The 23,857-nt window shown below is 40.6% G+C and overlaps 2 protein-coding genes across 5 annotated transcripts in view; one reads left to right on the forward strand and one right to left on the reverse strand.

Annotated features, from left to right (window-relative positions):
• CAPZA1 (capping actin protein of muscle Z-line subunit alpha 1) overlaps positions 1–23,857 on the forward strand; it is a 220,456-nt gene that overhangs the window by 92,590 nt on the left and 104,009 nt on the right. The gene's annotated exons all lie outside the window — the stretch shown is intronic.
• Positions 17,741–23,857, reverse strand: part of ST7L (suppression of tumorigenicity 7 like) — a 60,220-nt gene continuing 54,103 nt past the window's right edge. For 3 of the 4 annotated variants that reach the window (XM_044914584.1, XM_044914586.1, XM_044914585.1), the window contains one exon: positions 17,976–18,201. In XM_044914584.1, the coding sequence (XP_044770519.1) occupies positions 18,023–18,201 (179 nt within the window). In that variant the 3' untranslated portion in view covers positions 17,976–18,022. Of the gene's footprint in view, positions 18,202–23,857 lie in introns of all 4 variants that reach the window. The other variant, XM_021690074.2, reaches the window with a different exon arrangement.

Here is a 23,857-nt window from a genome sequence, read left to right on the forward strand (position 1 = left end):
TTCACATGCTCATAGGTTTATAAACTGCTGTATTTTGTAGGGGAAAAAAATTATATGACTACACAAACATACATTCTCGTCCAATCTCCTGCCTCTTTTCAACCTATATCAGACAGCATGTTACTCACTCGCCTCTTATTCACCTGCTGCCTATTCAAACCGAGTGGCATGTAGTGGTTCTTATGCCTAACAGATCATTGAGTAAGCCTGCCTAGGCCTTGGGATTTGATTTTTTTTTTTTTTTTAAGTTCCTATGCATTATTCTAGAGGTCAGCCAGGTTTGGGAAATACTCAGTAAAAGGTATGGGACTCATGGGGGGTGGGAGAGGGTAGCAGGTCTGATCTCAAGGGCCCCGCATGAGGCATCAGTGTATATACTAGGCAGGTATACTAGGCAGGGATCTCTGGCTTGGGCAGTTTTTAGGAGAGGATCCTGGTCTTCAAAGCTGGGAATGGAAGCCAGTGGCTACAGAGGGAAGGAGAGCTGGGGCTTGGGGCCAAAATGGTAAACAGCTCAGAAAGCAGCCTTACCCCATTTATTCAACAAGTTTTTTTTTTTTAGTGACTCTCCAAGTCCTGGTGATTATTACTGTTCACTCCATCTTTGGCTTAAATAGGGGAGAGATCCTTCTATGCTACTACCCGCTGCCTAACTAAGCTTGCAGTAGAGGAGTCTCCAGGGATGGTAGACTTAGTAAGCTAGAGGCTAGGACATGGGAGTCCCCAAAACCATCCTGTCCTGTTTTTATGTGACTCAGACAATGGCTATCTCTTGCCTGGTGATACTGTAAAAGACCAAAGTGGCATAGAAATTCTCAGTCATGACAGACCTGGGTTGAAATCACAGCTGTGCCATTTACTGTTTTTGATATTTTGAGCAAGATACCCACATTCTCTGAGCCTTTATCGTCTCCTCTGTAAAGCGAGGTTACAAACCTATCTCAGATATTGAGTTTTAATTATGACCCCCATTCCAGCCATCGGACGCTCTTACCAAAGTCCCTAACTGGCCTAGCCCATCATGATGTCTCTTAGAACCTTCCATTTAGAACTGTATTGACAGCAGGCTGTAGATTAAGGGGCCTACACAAGGAATTCTGAGTATAGGCACCCCCCCCCCTCCTTTCCAAGTTCCTCTCCAACAACCCTTGGGGTCCTCACGTGTTTGTGGTGCAGCTTCACTCTGCACAGGCAGCAGAAGGATGGGGGAGCCAGAGCTCTGGGCCATGGGGGCAGATTTATTTGGATGATAGGACTAATATTTGTGTAACCTACTGAGACCTGTGTGGGAGAGTTTAGGGTGGTTTTTCTTTTGGTGAGGGGTTTGCTCCGGTTTCACATCCATTAACACAAAACATGAGCTAGTCAGGGCCCTTGTGGTCTGCGGTGAGGGGATTCCTGTGGAGAAATGGGACTGAGTGAGTCAGGCCAGGGGAATGTCTTCCTTGCAGAGTGGATAACTGATGAGCCAATGGTGGGATTAGGGAGGGGGAAATGGGAGGGGAAGAGAAGAACTTCTGACATCTTGAGCTGGGATTAGGAGGAAGAAAGCCTTGGAGTAGTGGAAAGGTAAGAGGGTCATAGTCAGTCTGACTCAAGACTAGAACTGCAGGAATTGACATAAGGGTACTGTCTTTGAGTAGAGCCTCGGGTCCCAGTCTGCCCCTACGCACAAGAACGCCCAGGTTCCCGCATAAAGGATAGCTAGGCCTTCCTGGGACTTCAACCCAAGTTCACTCTGCCTGTGCTCTGTCACCTATATTCCTTTTCAGTTCTTACCCTGTGGAAGGAACTGAGCCTCTTCTGGCATCTCATACTGCTCTGTGCCTCTCCTGGGCTCCAAACTGTAGTTCGTTGCTGTAAGTAGTTAAGAGCAAGCTGGCCAGAGAGTGACATGTATGAACAGTGGTGTGGACAGTGAGAGAAAAGAGGTCCATGTGAGCCCCACTATTGAGGCTATGTGGTCCCAAGAAGGAATGATGGCCAAACAATTACTTTTTCCTCTTATTTCTTGCCTCTGCATTCCAATTGGCTTTGGACAACAGGCATCCATTCCGCAATAAACAAACAAATTTATGTGGAACAAGCAGCAGAAGGAGAACTGCATTTGGTGCAGTCAGGGCTCCATTTAGTTCTGCTGCCACCCACTCACTGCCTCTAACCACCCCCTCCCACCCATCCTCTGGTCAGTAGAGGTCTGTCCCTCTGGCAGCAGTCCCTTCGCCCCTCTCCTCTCTGACACTCCTTCGTGTCGGTCCTCATCTCTTCTAACTTTCAATATTTAGTAGAATGCCTTGCAGAAAGTGCCATTTGGATACAAAGTTAGCTTCAAAGACATGATCTCTATCCTTTAAAGGTCTTAGCCTCTTTTAGAGAAGGCACGTGGCTGAAATACCTTGGCTGCAGAGCCTGTGGCCAGTTTCCCTCATGTACAAGTAAGAACGCCAGCCTGAACCTAGTCCTGCACGTAAGAGCCAACTTCTGTGATTGCTAGCCTTGAATAATAGCGCTAACCCATACGCTTTCTTAGAATGATGCTGGAAAAATGAAATCAGGGACTTCGGATTATTTTAAAAAATTAAACACTGCCTGGCCCTGAACGTCTGTTTGCAAAAAGTCTTGTAGGTCTGACTCGTGACCACTTACAACCTCGTTTCTCTTCCTCCCTATTGCAGAGAGTAATTTCTTCTCCTTTTTCTCACCTCCCTTAGCAAGAACACCAACCACTAAGTCTTTTGCCAAATTCTCAGACCCACTCAGGACGTTGGTTTCTACATGGCTTAATATAAGAGAGATAATCAGGATTTTTCTTTTTTCCTCACCCTTTCTGAGGTTTTTAAACGCCCTCAGTGGTCATAGGGCAGAAGCCCAAGGGAGGCCGCCAGGGAGAGTATGTTTCTCATCCCTGGGAGGCCGTCAGCCTAGCTCTTGCAGCCAAATTACAGCACCAGAGAATAATGTGATGCATTCCTGGGCAGGTCCGTGGGACCCTGGGCGCCTGGGCCTTGTGGAGAGAGGTGCCAGACACAGAGCTCTCCGTAAGCAATCCTGCAGAGCCGCCCCCTGGGTGCAGAAATGAAATACGGGAGAGCTTCACATTACCCGGAGACCTGTAGCTCACACCTGGTTATTGATGGCCTTGGTGGAGGCCTCTGCCCCCACCCTCCACTTGGGAACTGCCTGCTACTACGGGGGTTGGGCACCTTTGAAGCAATATTGGAAAACAAGAAAGAGATGCTTCCTTTCCACTCTTTGCTCCTCCTGTGAGCCTGCGCACAACGGGGAGGAAATGCACACACATGAGCTGCGCTTCTGTGGACATACACATAGCTTCTCCCAGGCTGCAGCAGAGTTCTAGTCCGCCTCCCTCTCCCTGACAATAAAACAAGCAACTGGATTTCAATCAAATCCTTCAAAAGTCATACCAGCTTCAGGGATTCAGCCATCACCAAGGAATGTTAAAAAGTTCCATTATCAATACTCGAGCAGCTGTGCAGTTTGGGGACTGGTATTCCCCTGGGAAGTGGCAGGGAAAGGATGCAGAAAAGGCATGGAGAGGAGAGATCAACAGGAGACAATTGCCACCCAAGCAGAATGGCTAAGACTGTGGGACTTCCCATGGCTGGTTCACGCTGGGGATAGTCCAATCTGTGCCCTGTGTGCTAAGGATGATGGGGCAGCCTCCTAGGACTGCACGAAGTAGAATTACCAAGCCTGCAGCCCAAGACCTGTTGTTTTTAACTTTTATTTGGTTAGAAAACAGGATAGCTTTGGGTTCCAGAGATAATGTCCATAAGAGAGAGGTCCTGGAGAGGAGCAAGCAGTGACTTTTCTAGGGTAAATATGTCACAGCTGCTGCACTAAACTGAGCTTTCCTAGAAGCTGTTAATCTCTTTGGGTGACTGGCAGGTTTCAGGCAATAGCCAGTGGAGTGTCAATAATATGCCTGTCCCTGACCCCGAAGGTCAAAGGGATAGAAGAGAGGGAGAGTTTTTAAGTACATTTTTCCACTTTCCATTCATGGCTTAAGTTATCCCTGAGCATCTTTGGGGCTCTTCCTCATTTATTGAAGACATTTTAGTCATCCTGGAGTTGAGAAAGCAAGGGAAGCATTCTGCCCCTGATCCCTTAACTCTGAACTACTGTGTGCTCACTTCCGTTCTTGCCTATGAGGCTATAGGTGGAGCAGCTAGACGTAGACGTTCTCTTTCTTTGACCAAAAGGAGCTGAAATCTGGTGACTTTACTTCACCCCCACCAGCCCCTGTACGCAGGCCTGACCAAACAGAAAGGCTAAACTGAGTGAAGAAAAAGGGAAGACCAGGTAATCCACAGCTGTCCTAATGACAACTGTCTGGGTGGGGTTCCCAGAGAATAACTGTGATGTTCATGAGAAGCATTTTCAAGGACAAAATGCTGTAACATATACCTAATTTTCACACCGACCCTGTGAGGAGGAAGACATTCTCACTGCACAGGTGCTGTTCAGAAAGGCTCAGGGATCTGTCTGAGGTCATGTGATACGGAGTGGCGCAGACAGAACTCAAGTCCGGGGTTTCTCACTTCACACCCTGTGTGTTCTCCTCAAAGACTGAGACTACCTCAGGCTGGAAGGGCCAGAGTCCCAGCCCCTTCAGAACAGAAATGGATACAAAATATTCAAGGAGAATATAGACGAGCAGAATTTACAACAGGAACAGCCTACACCTTCCTTCACCACATCAACGAATCCCCTGTCATTTTGGCCACGTTTCCACTGCCAGAAAATGATCACTATACTAAGTAGTCTGCATTTAATCTACTCTGGCTCCTAGCACTTTCTATTCCTTTTTTTCTTCTTCAGATTAACACTTTAACTATTTGTTTTAATTTTATCTAGTTCTTTTAAAGTGATGCTAAGCGCAAAGAGTACAAGTAGTCCTGAGAAGCCGTGAGCGGAAACTGTTAAGGCTTTGGGCTTCTAAAGTATGTATTAGAATTTCCTTTGAGGTTTCACTCTTTCTTTTTTTAAATGCTGTCAACTCCTGGGCTAGGAAAGTGAGAAGAGGGAATGAGAGTGCTAAAAACCCGTCCTATCCCAGGCCAAATGCCTACTCAAGGCCTGGTAAAAGTCCTGGGACCTCTAGCTGAGACAAGTAATTTATCTACACCAAGGCAAGGAGAATCCACCCTGCAGAGAAACCCCTATGAGATGAGGCAGACAACAGATTTTTACTTGATCAAAAACTTTTGCTGCTCCCAACCCCCCTCCTCCCACCCTCATTCAAAATCTGGACTTCTGTTTAGGTCCAAGACAGTGAGACAAAGCAGCTCCAAGAGAGGATGTGTGCAAGGGGAACCCTTCCCTGTTCAACCCTGGAATGCATTCCTTCAGAAACAGCATAAGCCTGCACATACCCTACCTATCCCACTCCTGCACCCCAACTGTGAAGGCAGAAGGGAAAACTGCAGGAACACAATGTTCATCCATCATAGACCTAGGCCCCCACTTGAGCTAGGGGAAGGACACCTCATGAAAACAGTCTACCTACAGTCAGGATCTGTCCCAGAGCAAACCTTACTTTTTGGTCCATCGATCTTGGCTCTCACGGCTCTCCCTGCTCCCCACCCCCACTGCCTCCGCATGTGGGCTCAGAAGTCATCATCTAAAGAATTCCACTGCTCACCTCCTGCATAGCAGCACAGCCCCATGAGGCCGCACACCAGATGGAGGGGATAAAAGTACGAGGTCATGGCTTCTAGCAAGAGCCTTTTTCTGAAACTAACCCTGACTCCTGGAAAAGAGGCAGAGCAGGAGAGTGTCGGGTGAGCTGCTGACGACAGCAGCTTCATGGGTCTTGTGTGAAAAGGAAGGACAAAGCCTTCATTAAAAATTTCCCTGCTCCCGTCTCCAGACCTATTTCTGATCCCACATCTACTCCTTGAAGGCGTCTGAGTAGAATGCGGAGACTGCCAAGCTGAAGGGTTAAATCCTTCCCATTTGTCGGGGCCTATTCAGCAGGCTGCCACACTCATGCTGAGGTGGAGGCCGAGCCCTGAACATGTGGCCTGTTCCTCCAGGCAGTCAGCTATGATGTAAAGGGAAAAGGTGTGGAAGGCGGACTAGAACTCTGGGGAAATTGAGAAGGCCGTGGCCTTCAAAATGTTTGTATGTAATAGACAAAGACAAGACATACAGGAAAATCATCATTCCTCGGATCATTATGCCTGTTGGGTGGCAAGCTACACAGCAACAATCACAAAGGAAAAACAGTTCGAGGAATGGACTAAGAAACAGAAGTCTCCGAATAGAGCAATCCCGCGGAGGTGATACGGCAGCCTTTCTACAGGGGTGACTTCTAAGTTGGAGTTTTAAAAGATAAGGGATGGACTGGTGGAAGGGAGTCAGAGAAGGGGTTCTACAGCGAAGGAACTGGTATGCACTGAAACGTAGAAGAATGTGCAAGCAATATATAAGGAATTTCAAGCCGGTACATATTATATACACTGGGGACGACCGAGAAATGAGAATGCTGAGATAAGAGCTGAACTAATGTGAGCTAGCTGCATGCGCCTCGACTGTCACATGGTGTGGAGCCTCTGCAGGGCCGCGCAGCATCTTGATCTATGTCCATCAACGCCGGGGCACCGATGGGAAAGCACAGGGATGAGTCCGTTTGTTACATGTATAGGGACGAAAAGAGAGCTACACTGTACATAACAAATGCTAAGTGTTAATGACAACTCACTAGCATTTGAGGTTCTAGACTAAATAAGAGATGTGAAATATTCTGTCCACAATTGTGATGCATTAATGGAGGCTTACAGGCCCAGACGCTGGCATAAATTCAGCCAAACTCTTAAGAAATTACAATGTAAAAAAGGAATAATTTAAAATTAAAAATATGTGGTTCTTTCCCTCACTCCCCACCTTAGAATTTGACAGGCCTCGATGTCCCATTTGACATACGGGACTTCTGTGGCAAGCAGATTCATCATATGTGAGGCCACACTGAATGGGAGGAGAGTGATGAAAGAGCTTTAGGGACCGCCAAACCAGTTCACTGATAAGGGAGAAGACAGGTCTTGTGCACTACAAGCTGCTAGATAAAAGTGGCTGCCAAAAACAAGAGACAAATTCCGATTTCCTAACTTCCAGTTAGGTCACTGGCTTCTTGCATCGTGAAGGTAAAAACAGAGCTATTTACCAGGCTCCTGTCCTACTTCCTTACTGAGCTTTCTTAATTTTTGAGGACAAAAATCACAAGGACAACCCATTTTTCCACAGCACTCTCTTGTGCTTCTTTCAGAAACAGAGTAAGTTGACCCTTGCACAACACAGGTTTGAAGTGCACAGGTCCACTTCTACGCAGATTTGTTTTATAAACACAGTGCAGTACTGGAAATGTATTTGTTTCTCTTCCTGATGACCTTCTTAATAACATTTTCTTAATTATAAGAATACAGTATGTAACAATACAACATACAATATGTGTGTTAACTGTTTATGTTGACGAGGGTTCCGGTCAACATTAAGTTTATGGGGAGTCAAAAGTCATAAGTGGATTTTTGACCGTACAGGAGGTCAGTGCCCGTAACTCCTGTCATTCAAGGGTCAACTATATTAGAATACACACACACACACACACACACCACTGAATAAGCTAAAAGGTGAGCAGTATCCTAAGTGTTCGCTTTACTTAGCTGGCACAATTTGGTGCTGGGAGGCAGCCACTTACACAGTGACAGCATTTGTTGGTATCATCTTAGTTTTTTCCTCCTTCCCTAGGCAGTTTATAAAAGGTGATTTCTGAAACCTTTTGCAGTAGAAAAGCTCAAGGGTTTACATTCAACTGTGACACCACTATGAATTCATTAAGATGCATGTTTCAGGTTGCACTATAATTTCCCTATGTAACATAAACCCACGGAATCTGACATAAGCTGATTGCTCATGCTGGTTATTTTATTTACATTTCTGAATGGAAGGGATCTCAATACTCATAAAATATCTAACTGACTTATTATTTTTCATCTGTTCTCCCAGGGCAGCTAGTATAAAATGGACATCGAGACAGAAGTCTCAACTTATATGACTGGTTAAGCGACCAAAGAAAAGTTACTGCTCAAAAGCAATTAAAAAAAATAATTTAATATGGAGCTTGAGGCCAAGAGAGATGATTACTCTCAATGCCACCTGAAAGGTAAAAGTTAAAAAAAAAAGTTAAGTAACTGTGTTCATTATCTTTGTCCAAGTCCTATGGGAGTAGGTGGTAGCCAGGAGCTCAGGGGGTCTGGAATTGACTTTTGACTTAACTCTTTCTCTAGAGACCTAATATTGGCAGACATGGTCTAGTCTAAATGGGAACACAGGTGAATGGATAAGAGCGGGCTCCTTACAACCCAGAAATATGAATGTGCCTCCTTACCAGCATGTTACAAATCAAACTTCTGAGCTGGAAGATGCTATCATGCATCTAACTCATTATCTGGAGATACATATTCTGTTAACCTACCCAAAGAATGATAATTTCTATTTATACCAGCAGATATTGCAAGCTTGGATGGATTGCTAGAGAACAATCACCAGTAAATTCCAAAGCCTCATCTGCAGTCTTCTGCTTCCAAGTCATTGTTCAAACTGCCCCACTTCCTTTCTTCTGCTGCCACACCGAGTTAAATCAGTATACTCTTTGACCCCCTAGTACGGTCTTGGGCCATAAACTTCCATCATTTTACCATATTTACTGATGACATGCTCAATTAGTATAAGCTCCCCAAGGACAGGTCCTGTGCCTATTTTGAAATATGTATTCCAAGGTCATATCCCCAATGATCCAGTTAGCACATAAACTTGATTGAGCCAATAAAGATTGGAAATATTTTGTAGTTCCTTAGAAAATCTTGGTGGTCCCCCCTATAAAAAGGTAGAATTGTCCAGGATGCAGAATTGATCAGCAAAATTCAGCTTGGGAGAGAAGGAAAAGGAACCTTATTTCAGTGCCTACCCCAATGTCTTTTTATTATTTTTTAAAAATTAACACTTGTGCCGGTTTTCAGAATCAGTGACTGTAGGATGCAGCTTTGACATTAACAGTAGGCTCTGGGAAATTCTGAGTGGCTCCTTCGCGTCTCTCTCACATGACCACAGACCCAAGTAATTTTAGTCCTAACTCTTGCTACCCCATTCTGCTTGACAATGACATGGTGCTGTTTCATTTTCCAAACCAGAATGGCCCTTACCTTTTATCAATCTGTCATTATTAGAAATGAGAGGACACAAACAAGGACAATGAAAATGTAGGAGCATGAGAGGCTTTTGTCTTATGGCAGCTACTATGTGAATCTGAGGCAAGATATTTCTTATTTAAATTCTGAATTGTGGAACGCTTCACTTTTCGATGAAGTTTAAACTATTCAGATAAACATAAGGAATACCACTGTTTATAAAAACATGTACTTGCTCAGTTAAGTTTTAAGATGAAAGTCCTACATGCCTCATGTTTGAAAGAGAATAGAGGCTCCTCTTTCTACCTTCCTTGTGTGACTGAAAGAGCTCCTAACTGAACAGTCTTCCAAAAGGGAAAGTCCTGAGTCTAAAATGACTTTTTAGGTCACTACATCTTATGTGAGGCACGTGAAAATAACTCCTCAGTCACTTCCAGTCAAATGAATAAACATGCAAGGGTGAGCTAATCTACTGCTGTGGCAGCAGCTTCTGTCTTATACTAACACATCCCTTGCCTGTCTCAAACCCCCTGCTGCTAGACTACAAGTTACCTGTGGACACACACTGTATCTCATACTCCATAGAGGGGCCCAACACATACCTGCTCATTGAAGGAAGGAAGGAACAGATCCATCGGTTGTAACATCTTAATATAATGAATATGAATGGTGAAAACGTGGAGTACATTACAGAATAATCATTACCATACTGTGGCATGCTATAGAACAAGAGTTCACATAGTTTTAAATGCGGAGGCTCTTTAAAAACTACACTTTGAAAACAAACTAAGATAAGCCCTATTGGAGTCCTTCCAGTCAATCAGCTAATACCGAAAGAAGAAATCTTTTCAGGGTCTCCAGGCCTCTGAACTGCATGTTCTTTAGCGCAGCTGTTGTTGCTGTTGTTGTTTACGGTGGTCTGAACAATAGCTAAAATACACCAAGAGCAAATTAATAAGAAAAGTCTACGCAGCTAGGGCTTAGTTGAATTAGAATCCCCAGGCTCTCAATAAGGGCTAAATCCAAAGGGATCAGAGTCAAGTAAATAAAAAATCCAGCTGAATTTTATCAGAGGGCAAAGTTTCAACTCTGAGTACCCCAGCAACCAAGGATGAATTATGCATAAGATTAGTAAAGTGCCTTCATCCACACCCCAGCCAGAGAACATTCTTCTATCTCACTGTGACTGTAGGAAACACAGCAATGTATTTGCCCGCCAAGAATAGTTGCAGCTATACTCTAGATAGGAGTCTAACAAACACTAAGGGATTAAAGTTTAATTGTAAAGCTGCTGCTACCTGGGAGTCAAAGCTTGAACTCTGGCTTCACAAAGAAAGTGGGACTCCAGCATCTTGAATAGACGAAAATAAGAGCGGGCACGTTCCTAACAAAGGCTGTGAGAATATGCTCTCTTCTGAATTCTTCCCCAAACTGCTTCTCTCTCTCTCTCTATATATATATATATATCCTCCTCGTAATTTACAAGTGCTCAATAAGAATAGAGGCCTTTCCAACACTTTGAAGAATACATATACGTTTCATTTTCAGAATGCTTGAAATTATAGGATGAGATGAGAGGGTGATTATGTGGTCTGAATTCTCTGAATATCAGTTCTCTTAATTTTGTTGAGCAGCATCTGAAGCCCAAGTAATTTCTTTTCTTGAAGCTGGCTGTTAGAGATGGACGTAAGACAATCTTAATGTCATTACAAAAATAAGACAGATAATTTTATTTTTCCTCAGATTCAGAAAGAATACTATCAATAGCCAATCTTGTATCAAGGCCTCATCAGCATTAAGAAACACACCTACGTTTCCTACCTACTGATACAACTACTAGAAGTACATCTGCTACCTAAAATTCCCATGTGAGCCAGAAGATACGCACATGTTATATTTTAGACCAAAGTTTATTCTGTTCAGTTAAACTTCCCCAGATAATCCTTCACAAATTTACCCTCTGATTTTGAAAGAAGAATGGTATTGAAACATGGGGTATACATTTGTACTTTATATTAAAAGTTTCTTTTCTTTTCTTTTTTTTTTTACCATTTCAGAGAGTCCATCAAATTCCCTCTGAATCATTACAAAGCAGTGCCTGCTGCTTCTTTCATATTACTGTACATTTCAGAGAGTTAGATAGGCTGAAGTTTTTTATACCATTGTATGAGTGTGGATGGAAGGGACCAAACAGTGTTCTTCATTCTTAAGTGGCTTACTAGAAAGAAAAGGAATGAAATTAAAGTGAACCAACTTGAAAGACAAAAAAAGTAAATGGGCATTCTTTATTTTAAAGCATTAGAGTTCATCAAATAGGCTTATGTTGTGAAGAGTGCAGAGTTCTCCAGACAGTGTGTCTACTGATGTTTTGGTTTTTGCAGTAAGCATTTCTGCAACCTAACCGTCCTTCCTATTTTCTGAAAATCCATATTAGCCTTCTCATTTAAAACTCTTCTCCAAATTCATCTCCTATAGGAAGACTTCTCTAGCAAAACCACTTTACTATCACCACGCCATCATTCTATATCCCTTCAGCCTCACTATATATATATATTTTTTAAAGATTTTATTTATTTGACAGAGAGAGACACAGCGAGAGAGGGAACACAAGCAGGGGGAATGGGAGAGGGAGAAGCAGGCTTCCCACCGAGCAGGGAGCCCGATGTGGGGCTTGATCCCAGCACCCCGGGATCATGACCTGAGCTGAAGGCAGACGCTTAACGACTGAGCCACCCAGGCGCTCCTGGCCTCACTATATTTTGTTTGAAATATATTCTTTTGTACTTGTTTTGGCCTAAGTTGTGAACTGACACTTTACTGAAACCAAGCATATATATCATCACTAAAGGACTACCTGTTGTGTGATTTCAAGCAAATCACTTTACTTGAATGACTCAAACTTGCCCATCTAAAACACTGGAAAACCACAATCTGTCCTCCAATGGCTTGGGTAAGAATAAATGAGAGCCTAAATATACACTCTTAAGAACAAAGATAATAACTAACTGAAATCTAAATTACTCCTGGTTTAGAATCGTAATATATTAAATAGTCATACAAATTTAGTTCTCTTGAGCATTAGAAATTTGATTGGTGGGAGAAAGAGCAAAGTTCAACTCAAGAAAGAAGCCAATAAAAACTATTCCTCAAGATTATAATTTTATTCTGTATCCCATTATTCTCTCCATTTAGAGGACTTTGCGGGGTCTGCAAAAAACAAAGGTTTTCTAAAAGAAAAATCAGTAGGTTTCCTAATGTGAATTCTAGTATCACTCATGTAATGGGGTTAGAGTAAGCAATTGACATCAATATCTAAGCACCACTCTTCTGAAAACTGCTATGCAGTCCATTTGCCCCAAGTGCTAATAATTAAGCAATCAATATATCAGTAGCAGTTAGTGACAGGATGTCCTAAACTTTGGCACTGAGACATCTGCTTTGAGGGGGAAAGGATGATTAAATATACTGCCAAATAAATTCAGGGAAGGAAAGCTTTTGTGAACTTCATACTTGACAGGCACATGTTAATAGGGAAAGAGGGTGTTTTCCACAAACTTCAAAACTGAAGGAAACCCTGGGGAAGGGGTATAAACATGTGTTAAAAAGTACACTGTCTTAATTTTTATTCTTTTTTTCCCCCGCTTTGAAAATAAGAGTTTAGTACTCAGAAAATATGGATAAAGAAGAACAACAGCAATATCACAATCTTCTCAGTCTGGTTCTTTTTAAAGGGAAACAATGAGAATGAAGCATGAGAAATGCCCTTAATGGAAGTAGAGAACATCTTTTCTTTTGCTAGAAATATCCCAATTGATTAAGAAAATAAAAATTGGAATATGCTATACTGCCCAAATAAAGATTGAATTCAGTGGCACTAACAAGGGAACAAAAATGTAAACATTTAAAATTTTTTGACCTGTCACACAATGGGCTCCTTTTATTATCAGTATAATCTCTGGGAAATACCTCAGATATATTGCTGTGGAAAGAGCATGGCTACAGAACAATATTTTATGGGAATATAAGCTTGGTTACAATTCAAAATGTTTTAAAAACTATGTCAGTTCTTAGGAACTAAAGAAGTCTCACAGCTTTGAAATGTAATCCATTTTCAAACAAACTGAAGAAACTTGTTTTACTTGTTAGTTGAATTTCTGAATGTGGCCCTATGTATTTAATAAAGAGCGATACAATTAACATAGGTTTTTAGCATGAATGAAATCAGATGGAGAATATAAAAAAATCACTTTCACCTATGAACAAATTTCATGTCACTGGTTATGACAATGGAAAATTGGGAACCTTTAGAAATAATATATTTTTTCTACTGGTATGTATCAATATAAAGTTATAATTATCTATCAACTCCCCTAGGTATGAAGACGATCTTTGCCCTGAAAAAAATGATGAGAATAGTGTACAAACCTCAAAAGTTTTGATCACTATTCAGTAAAACACACTTGGCATTTATTTCTGCTTATTATTTTTTAAAATGTAATTTGGGGAGAAAAATGTTAATTATTTTTGGGAAGGGGCTGAAGAAATCCCAGTGGGACATTCTGTAGAAAGGTCTTTTGTTAGCATAACATCTGACTTTCTATATCTTTGGAAATCATACAACTTGGCTAATGTAGTCCTTAAAGAATTAATCAAGCAGATTGTTAGGCCCTAGTTACAGTGGAGCCAGCCAATTATGAGTTGCTCAGAAATTCATCACTGGCATGTCCAACCACATTTTCCCACATAAAGATTAGTAAAAATATGTGGAAACAGGGCCCATTCCCACCTCAGCACAGCTACAGTGTGTGTTCAGTGAAACGGATTTCAACAAAGTTTTGCTTTAGTGAAACAAACTATTTATTTGGGAATCTTTCTGATTCCTGTCTTTACCCATTAACACCTTTTTCTGCCAGGTTGCAAAGGCTATCTAGCCTGTTTCATTAAAACCCAACTAGAGATTTTTATATGCAAACACACTTCTGAATTCAAAGTACTAAAGTCACATGCCACAAGCCTGAATTTATCAGTAAGTCAGTGAAACCCCCAAAGACCATCTATAGTGTTCACTGCTGTGATAACGCCCTCCCAAGGCTTACTAAGAAGAAAGCTTTTCTTGCAGGAGAGAAATGAAAGGGGCCAGGCTAGATGAAGATTGGTTCTCTAAGGAGAGGGCATTGCTGCTCTTAAATAAAGAAGCTCCTTTCAGATAAGCAGAATCGGATTCCAGTTCATTTGGTTTGCTGGCTACCCTTACTTTGAACTCTCATATTTAACCCAGCAGGCTTCAAAGCAGGTGAGAAAATGACCTACCACTTAAAAGCAATTTTTCCTTTTTCAGGAATTCTGGCCTTGGAGAATATCAGCTCTGATATCAGCACATTCCACATCTCCAGGGATTTATGCAATTTTTTTTTTTTATTGCTCTATGTTGAATGTCAGACGTGGTTTTCATCTCAGCCAGGAGAAAAATCAAGAAAGAAAGTCCTAGCTTGCTGAAACTAAAGTCTTATTCCACACAGCTTCATACCATGCAAAAGATGGGGCACTAAAATCACTAACCATTCTAGTTCATACCCTTCCATTTATCTCAATCTGAGGAACAGTGAAGATTATGAAAAAGCATTAATCCCTAGTGCCTTGCTTCACAAAAAAGCAATTTTTGTAACAAACGTATTTTAACAAATTCAAATTAAATTTACTCTAGCATATGAGCTAATATAAAAATACACTGGATGAGGAAGAGACCGTGATAACAATGGAAAAAATTTAGGAAATTTTCTGAAACTGCTTTGCTTTACTAAATAGATTGATTCCCACTATATTTGGCTATCAAATACCTGACGTATTTGAAACTCCTAACATAGGCCGTTTGCAATTTATCAATACTTGATGTTCTACCAGGCAGTCTGCCAGCGCCTCCAATCTGAAACATTTCTCCACTTTTGGTGGTACAAATACACATAATGTACCAGCAGTATTGTTTAAATGACACCTAGCCACGATTTATACTGCAATTTCCATGGGAAAATACATTTTGAGTTTACTTTCAGGACACAGCTCCTCCCAACGTGAAGGGGTTAGGATTTCTTATCACAGCTGCACTTTGGTGATAATGATGACAATGATGGGTGGCGACAAGAGTGACACTTCCCTAGTTTCTCCTGTGGACAGACATGGTTCTAAACACCTGTCATATTTTAAACTCCTTTAACCCTCACAAACGCCTACGAGGTAGTACTATTCCCCTTTTACAATGAGGGGGAGAAATGGCTAAGGAACTTACCTGAAGTTGCACAGCCAGTAAGTGTCAGGGCTGGAACTCAAAGGAAAGCAGTCTGGCTCCAGAGCCTACGCTCATGCCATTCTGTAATGCTGCCCCTTTTCTGCCTGGAAGAGGCAGCACTATCCAGGCGTCTAAATTCCTCCGACTGCGGGGAGACGAGAGCAGGGTTTCTCAAGTTTTAAACGCACAGATGATCTTGTTAAAAGGCAGATTCAGGAAGTTTGGAGTGGCGCCTGAGATTCTGCCTTTCTAACAAGCTCCTGGGTGATGGTGAAGCTCCTACTGCATACACCATTAAGTAGGGGAAGAAGCAGAATTTGAGCCTCCAGCTCCCTTGCATTTATACGTTGTGTTTATAAGCTGGAGATGGCCTGCATGTAATCATTTTCCATAAATTCTTCAGTGGAACCTGCCCTTGGTACTGCGGCATGCCAAATACTGTTCTGCAGGTACCTTGAGTAAAGAGTTAGCTTTTAGGAACTAAAAATGTACATGTAAAGGCCACTGCATAAAATGTGGCTATAAAAGTTTGCTGTGAGGCACATTTATAACTATATACCACCAACTATACAAATATCAAAGGATGGTAAATAAATGCCTGTTTATTGTTCATTAACTAGAATCACAGTAAATTAATAACTTTTAGTCTAAAAAAAGAAACTTCCACTTTAAAATATATAATTATTCATTCTCAGACTCAACTGCAGGAGTGCTAAGGAGCTTGTGTGATGTAATCTTAAAGACTCTTCTGGTGCATCAGCCATGTCTCAGGTAAAGACAGATGCTACATACTAACATTGATGGATAGAGTAGACAGTGAATACACTCTGCACTCATTTTAGCCAGTACCTCATGGAAGTATACTACTAACAATTGCTACATATCGATTCCAGATTCTAAATCTCTCTCCTCACTCGATTTTACCTCCTTTCCAATACTCTGAGAGAACCCCAAGGACCATCTCTCCCACTGCCTGCCTGTGATCTCAAATACACAGCTGCATATATTTTTCCAGTTGTTAAATGGATGGGATTCCCTTTCCAGTCAATTTTTTTCCATGCCAGAGTACACAGTAAGGTCATCTCAGTTTGAGATGCACTCACTCCCCAGTCAGCACCACCACGAACAACAGTTACGGTATGATCACTACACTTCCCTTTCACACTAAAAGGAAACAGTCGGTTTCCAACCCAAATATCTATACTCCCTGAACAACAGTGGAAAGTCATTCTCCTTGAAGACTGACCCAGAATCAAGTGCAGTCTCAGACTGCTAGGCCTACCGCCAGTGGCAACTTAACACATTATACAGCTGACCTTCAGGGAAAAAGGCAAACCAGTGCTTTTACTCCTGGTGCCAAAAGAAAACCAACTAATCTTTAAGGCACAAAATAAACTGTTCTTAAGGCAGAAAAAGAAATTTTGAGGCAACAGGGAGTTAGAACAGAGGCATATAGAGAAAAATATAGAAATTACATTGCCGAGTAAGGGCTAGTGCTGCTACAGTTCTCAATGCTTTTTGATTTGGGACTAAAATGAATTCGCATTTTCCTTTTGGGTTTGAACTATTGTTACCTGGTAAAAATGTGAAGATGTATAAGAAAGACCCATTTTTTAAAGGCTTAGCAACTTAAAGTTGGTAATTTTACTCTGAGCCAGTGACATTAATAACTAAGTTTGTGTAGAAGAGTAAACAATCATGGGATATTCTAATATCAGTCCTCAAGTACCTTCTGGACCTGGCTCAGGAAATGGGGAAGTAGTTCAAATTAAAGGATAAAAATGAAAATAAAGGTCTATCCATGGTTCTACACCCAACGTTGGGGAAGGTCAATTAAGAACATGCAGATACAACAGTGAGAAGCTTTGAGTAAAGAAGCACATTCTGGGGCGCCTGGGTGGCTCAGTTGGTTAAGCGACTGCCTTCGGCTCAGGTCATGATCCTGGAGTCCCTGGATTGAGTCCCGCATCAGGCTCCCTGCTCAGCGAGGAGCCTGCTTCTCCCTCTAACCCTACCCTCTCTCGTGTACTCTCTCTCTCTAATTCTCGCTCTCTCAAATAAATAAATAAATCTTTAAAAAAAAAAAGCACATTCTGTACCCAGGGTGAATGTTCCATCTGTCCCATCTTACCTACTTTTTCTCCATCAGCAAACTTTACCATTAATGATTTCATTTAAATGGAAAAATCGAAATAGGGAATTGTTTCCGAAATAGGGAATTGTTTCTCAAATAGGGAAATTTTTTTTAGTGCCAAACAGAAAGCATTTAAAAGAGTTGGGTTATTCCTTAGCTAGTAACAAGTGCTATGTTTACCACCAAAAGTGATCTACAAAGACCAACTTTATCATGTTATGCCATTGTATTCTTTTAAACTTTTAAGCAACAAAAACATAGCTCAAGTCAACAAAAACTTATGTTTGACATATTTATAGCAGCAACTTTACAAATCAATTCCTGTAATTTACTATACAAACATCTTCCACTGATCAACTGGTTTAGCACAAACAGATCAGAGATGGTTTCTTGTGTGTTTTACAAATACTCTACACAAGTCCTTGAGATCATACTTACAGCTTTAGCAAAAACACCCATGATTTCAGGAAACTGGTGTGTGAGAAGAGCTATCATTGCTGTAGAAGAACACAGTCCTGCTGTGAAATGGATGAAAAAAGGAAGCTCCTTCTTTGGGTAAACAGAAACATGATGAAAGGCTGTAAGGGAGAAAAGGTAGAAATGGATTTTATTTAAGAATATAGTGTAAGCCAGTTTTAATATTTTCAAATGAAGTTTAAAACTAAAAGGAAAATAATTGTTTTAAAAAAGAACAGGGCATCTCTGGCTAAGCAAGGTAGAAGAAAGTTATCCATTATTTATTCCAGCATCGACAGCTATCTACAGAGCCAGATGACTGTGCTGGGGACTGGGAATAAGATGGCATCGTGGGAAAGAACATTAATTGTAAAGTCATGCTGAGGTGGTTTTGAAAAAGAGCTTTGTCACTTATTAGCTGTGTGGTCTTGAATAAGTTGCTAAACCCTCTCATAGTTGCTATGGAGTTGTTATGATGAACACTGTAAGTCCTTAAATATGAGTTGTTATAATTCTTGCTCTTCGGGAGCTCAGAGACAAGTATAGTGATCGAGAGACAGATGTGTGGTTGCAGATTTCCCAGAACCATAATTTTACCCAGCTATTAATAAATGTTCTATGTGTGGCATTTCATAGAGCACCGTAAAAATGGAACTAGAACACCAAAGCCCTAAGATTCTGAACATAAATCAAGTCCCTTGTCTTATTTTATTACATTCACACATTAACTCAGGTATTATTTTTCTAATGACTGGATATTTCATTACTAATAGTATTCAAGTATTTATATCTTATTTGAAATTTGATTGAAAATACCTGAATACCAATGCTGAGATGTGACTATCACCATGCGTGGCACACAGTAGGTGCTCAATAAATGTCTGTTAAACGGAGAGCTATTCTGGGACTTCATTGTCCAGGAAGTTGACTGCTCAGGGCTGGACACAAACCCAAGAATTCCTGATGTAATATCCTGCATAAGTAAGGGATGACTAATTCAGTTCTGAATCAAGGTCAGCTATAAATTTCACTTTTTCCAACATAACGATTCACAGAGAAGATTACACCTAAGTTTCCTTTGGTAGCCATATTTTTTATGTCTTATACTATACTCAAAAGTATATGCCAAAAACTGAACTCATTAAAAATCCAGAAAATTTCCAGAGGCTTGGGTCACATTTAAAGTAAAAGCACACCAAATCTGAATTTGTTTTAAAAAAGTTAGAAACATTAGAAGCTGTGGACAACATTGTACTTTCAGCACCCAAAAAACCAGTAGTCCCTTTTGCCCTGTCCCTCAAGCATGAGAGGCCAACTTCTTCTAGCAAACCAAGAGAAATAAACCATGGTACTTGCAAAGACAGGGAACACTTATGTATACCAATGGTCACTAAAATTCCTATCGCATGAGAGACAGCAACGTTGATAAAATTAAACTGTATAGCATTTAATGATTTACAAAGTGCTTTAATTTCTATTAGTTTGATTTTTTTCAATAGCCTTAAGAGATAGATAGTATTATTTCCACTTTTTTTTTTTTAAGACTTTTATTTATTTATTTGACAGAGAGAGACACAGCGAGAGAGGGAACAAGAGCAGGGGCAGAGGGAGAGGAGAAGCAGGCTTCCCGCCGAGCAGGGAGCCTGATGCGGGGCTCAATCCCAGGACCCTGGGATCATGACCTGAGCCGAAGGCAGACACTTAACGACTTGAGCCACCCAGGCACCCCTATTTCCACTTTTTAAGGGAAAAAACGATATAGTTTTAGTAAGATTATTTCTTAAAATATGAGCTTTTTATATTATAGGGGAGACCTAATTTTTTCTTTTTGGATTGCTTTCTGTAGATTCGTTTGTCAGTCAATGTTTGGCTAATACATCAGTATAATGGATGACTAGTACAGAAACACTTCCTTGGAAGTAAAGTTCAAATTTCATCACTGGCTTGTAGAGAAAAATTTATCAGGAGGCATAAAAGACAACTAAATAGCCATGTGAACTAAGGGAATAGTTCAAGTCTGAACTTACGAGGTTCCTAAGCAAATTCCAGAATGTTGTAAGTCATATCAAGGTTGAAGGAGAATTGAAAACAAAAAAAACATTAAGTACTCCTGGGTATTAGAACTCCACATTATTAAAAATTTGTTCATTCTACCACAGTCAGAGACAGACAAATGCTCTCAGAACAAACAATACAATCAAACAAAACCCCCAGGATATCCCTCCTCTCCTACCTCCTGGAATTTGCAAATGTGTAAGTACCCTAGAAATAATAGAGGCCTGCCAAAAAAGCAAACTCTCTGTTCTTATAGCCTGTGACTCTGGCAATACATAATAATAACCCTGATTTTATTCATATTACTATGTAAAATTGGCCTTAAGCAACTTTTGTAATGATTTGGAGGGGGCATTATATTAGGCTAAATGTATTAACCTAATATAATACACTCCTGCATATTGATGTTCCATAATTAAAGATTGACTCCTTTGCCTTAAATATCCTTGTTTCTGTTAAAATGGAAAAACAACAAGAACAACTACTACCAGCACCATCCTAAGAAAGAAAATAAAATTTCTTTCACTAATGACCTTCTAATTGCCAGAGTCAATGGATTCTTCACAGTAACCACCTTCCTTGATATCAGATACTCCTCCTCACTTGGAAATTTTTAGTTCCTAGCCTATCTAGTTCTGGTTCTTGTCCTGTCTCTGTCCACTCCTTCACTGAATCTTCCCAACTCCTTATCAGCCACCCATTCCTTCAACATTTTTGTGCCCCCATGGTTCCACTCTTAGTTTACTTCTCACTCTACACAGTCTCCCTTAGTGATCTCAACCATGCCTAGAAAATGATGATTCCCAAGTTGGTTTGGTGATGTACAGCGATGTAGAGAGAAAGAGATAGTGGAACCCCCAGGAATCCTGTTTACACAACCTGACCCTGTCCCTAGGCCATGGCTAACCACACCAGGAATAAACACCTGGATAAATCTGATGCTCCCTTCCAGAAGTTTTAGAAGCCAGATTGAGATCTTATTCATGCTGTACAATTTGCTTGAACTGATAACGTGTAAACTAGAGCCACATAAGGACATCAAGTTTGGCTACAAGAGTATCCAAGAAGGCAAAGCCAAACGACAAAGAGAAAGATAGAAAAATGAAGCAGACACATTGAGAGAAGCAGAAATGAGAGTTCATACAGAGAGGAGATGGCATTGGGGAAGGAGAAAAAGAAAAGTACGAACAGGAGAGATGGAAAAAGGCAGCCAGAGATAGAGATATACAGATAACTGACTCCTGGAAATCCTGATAGCCCTCTAGTTTCTGGTTCTAGTCCCTTCTGAGGTCTGACTGTAATCTGCTTCAGAAGCTGCCTTTGGATTCTTTGAGATAATCCAGTCTTCTCCTAACAAATTCCCTTTAAGTTTAAAACAGCTATTACTTGTACCCAAAGAATACCTACAATGTTTACTATTTATGTAATATATACATATTTAATATACATATATGTTTTATAAATATATCTTAGGCCCATATATTATTTAGAGATACAAAAAATATGTATATATGTGCAAAATAGATTATAGATAGATTTAAGCATGCATACATACACATGTGCACACACACACACACGATGTGGTATACATGCAACATACTCAAAGCCTGAATTTATTTACTTCCCCCATTCCTGTTCCCAAACCTGCTCCTGCTGCTGTATGATGGACTTCCCATTCTTCAAGTCAATCAAGTCAGATTTGGGAATCATCCCTGCCCTTAGAGAGACAGCACACCCATTTCAGCTTCCTTATAATCTATTCCATACATGCAGTACTTAACACATTGTTTATCAGTCTTTCTATTAACTCATGAGCAGTTCAGGAGTTTGGAGTAGGATAAGGAGGAAAAGGTACTAATATTTAATATTTTTGTTGAGTACTGACAATGTATTTGGCCTGTTTATGACATTAAGGAGGGCACTTGATGTAATGAGCAGTGGGTGTTATATGCAACTGATGAATCAATAAACTCTACCTCTAAACTAAAAAAAAAGAAAAGAAGGGGCGCCTGGGTGGCTCAGTCGTTGGGCGTCTGCCTTCAGCTCAGGTCATGATCCCAGGGTCCTGGGATCGAGTCCCGCATCTGGCTCCCTGTTCAGTGGGAAGCCTGCTTCTCCCTCTCCTGCTCCCCCTGCTTGTGTTCCCTCTCTCGCTGTGTCTCTGTCAAATAAATAAATAAAATCTTAAAAAAAAAAAGAATAAATTAATAAATTTGACTAATTAAAATACTTATTGAATATCAATTTTCATTGTGAACATTACAGAGATACATAGAGGGATGATAAAGAGAATCCTGGCCTTCAAGTTTACAATCTAGAAGGGGGAGGTTAAGAAGTCCACAAAGTACTTTGAGAGTTCAAAGAAAAAAACAGATAACTTATCTCAGAGGATGGAAGAAAATAAAAGACCCTGGGAGAAAAATATCAGCATACTCAACTTCCATAATCTCCCCTAAATTTTCATCTATCTGTTTGGACCTTTCAGCTCACCTCATTTGTTGTTTGTAAAACTGCAACTTTCCTTCTTAGACTTGAGCTCTAATGGCCCCAGAACTGTAAAAACTGTGGCACAGGTTTATATCACATAAGGAAACATGGTGCTAGTGTTTATAACCTTCAGCATGCTTACTTATTGGTTAAATCATAAAAAGAAAAGTTACACAGAAATTCACCAGTTCACAGAGAAGAGTGAGAGGATAAGGCAGCTGAGACAAATAAGTATAGACCATTCTTTTGAGAAGTTTGGCTTCCTGAAAGCAGGGACTCAATGGGACTCTCAGCGATCATAACCCTATATACTTCTGGTTCTCCCCCTAAGTCTAAGACTGCTCTTTTTAGAACTGGAAAGTGTAGTCCTTCCAATTTCATTCTTTGTAAAGACTGCTTTGGCTCTTCTGAGTGTTCTACCTTTCCATATAGATTTTGAGATCAGCTTGTCAGTTTTTGTTCGTAGGGATTGTATTGAATCTATAGATCAATTTGGAGAGAACTGCCATATAAATAATATTCGGTTTTCCAATCAATAAACATGGAATGTCTCTCCATTTACTTAATTTTTTAAAAATTTCTCCCAGCAAATGACGTCGTTTTTAGTATACAAGCCATTTAAATTATTCCTAAATTGTTTGTTCTTTTTGATGCTACTGTGCTTAGAAGTATTTTCTAAATTTCATTTTTGGACTGATTACTTCCTGCCGGTATATAAATATTCAACTGAGTTTTATATGCAGATATTATATCCTGAAACCCTGCTAAACTTGTTTATTAGATTTAATAGTATTTTTATGAATTTCTTAGGATTTCCTACATAGAAGATGATGTCATCTGTGAATAAAGACAGTTTTCTTCTTCTTTTCCAACATGAATGCCTTTTTATTTATTTTTTTTCTGGCTTGATTGCACTGACTAGGATCTCCAGTACAATGCTGAAGTGAAGTGCAGAGAGCAGACATCCTTGCATTATTCTTAATCTTAGAGAGAAAGCATTCAATGGTTAAATCATAAAATCACCATTAAGTATCCTCTCAGTGGTGGAGTTTTCATAGATGCTCTTTATCAGGTTAAGGAAATTCTCTTATGCCTAGTTTGTTCAAAATTTTTACCATGAATGGTTGTTGGATTTTTGTCAGCCACTTTTTCTGCATCTGTTGTCATTTATTCTCTTAACATGATGCATTGCCTTTTGAGATGTTAAGCCAGTTACATTTGTGAGGTAAATGCCAC

This window comes from Neomonachus schauinslandi, chromosome 4 (genome assembly GCF_002201575.2).
Source record: "Neomonachus schauinslandi chromosome 4, ASM220157v2, whole genome shotgun sequence".
Taxonomy (NCBI): Eukaryota; Metazoa; Chordata; class Mammalia; order Carnivora; family Phocidae; genus Neomonachus; species Neomonachus schauinslandi.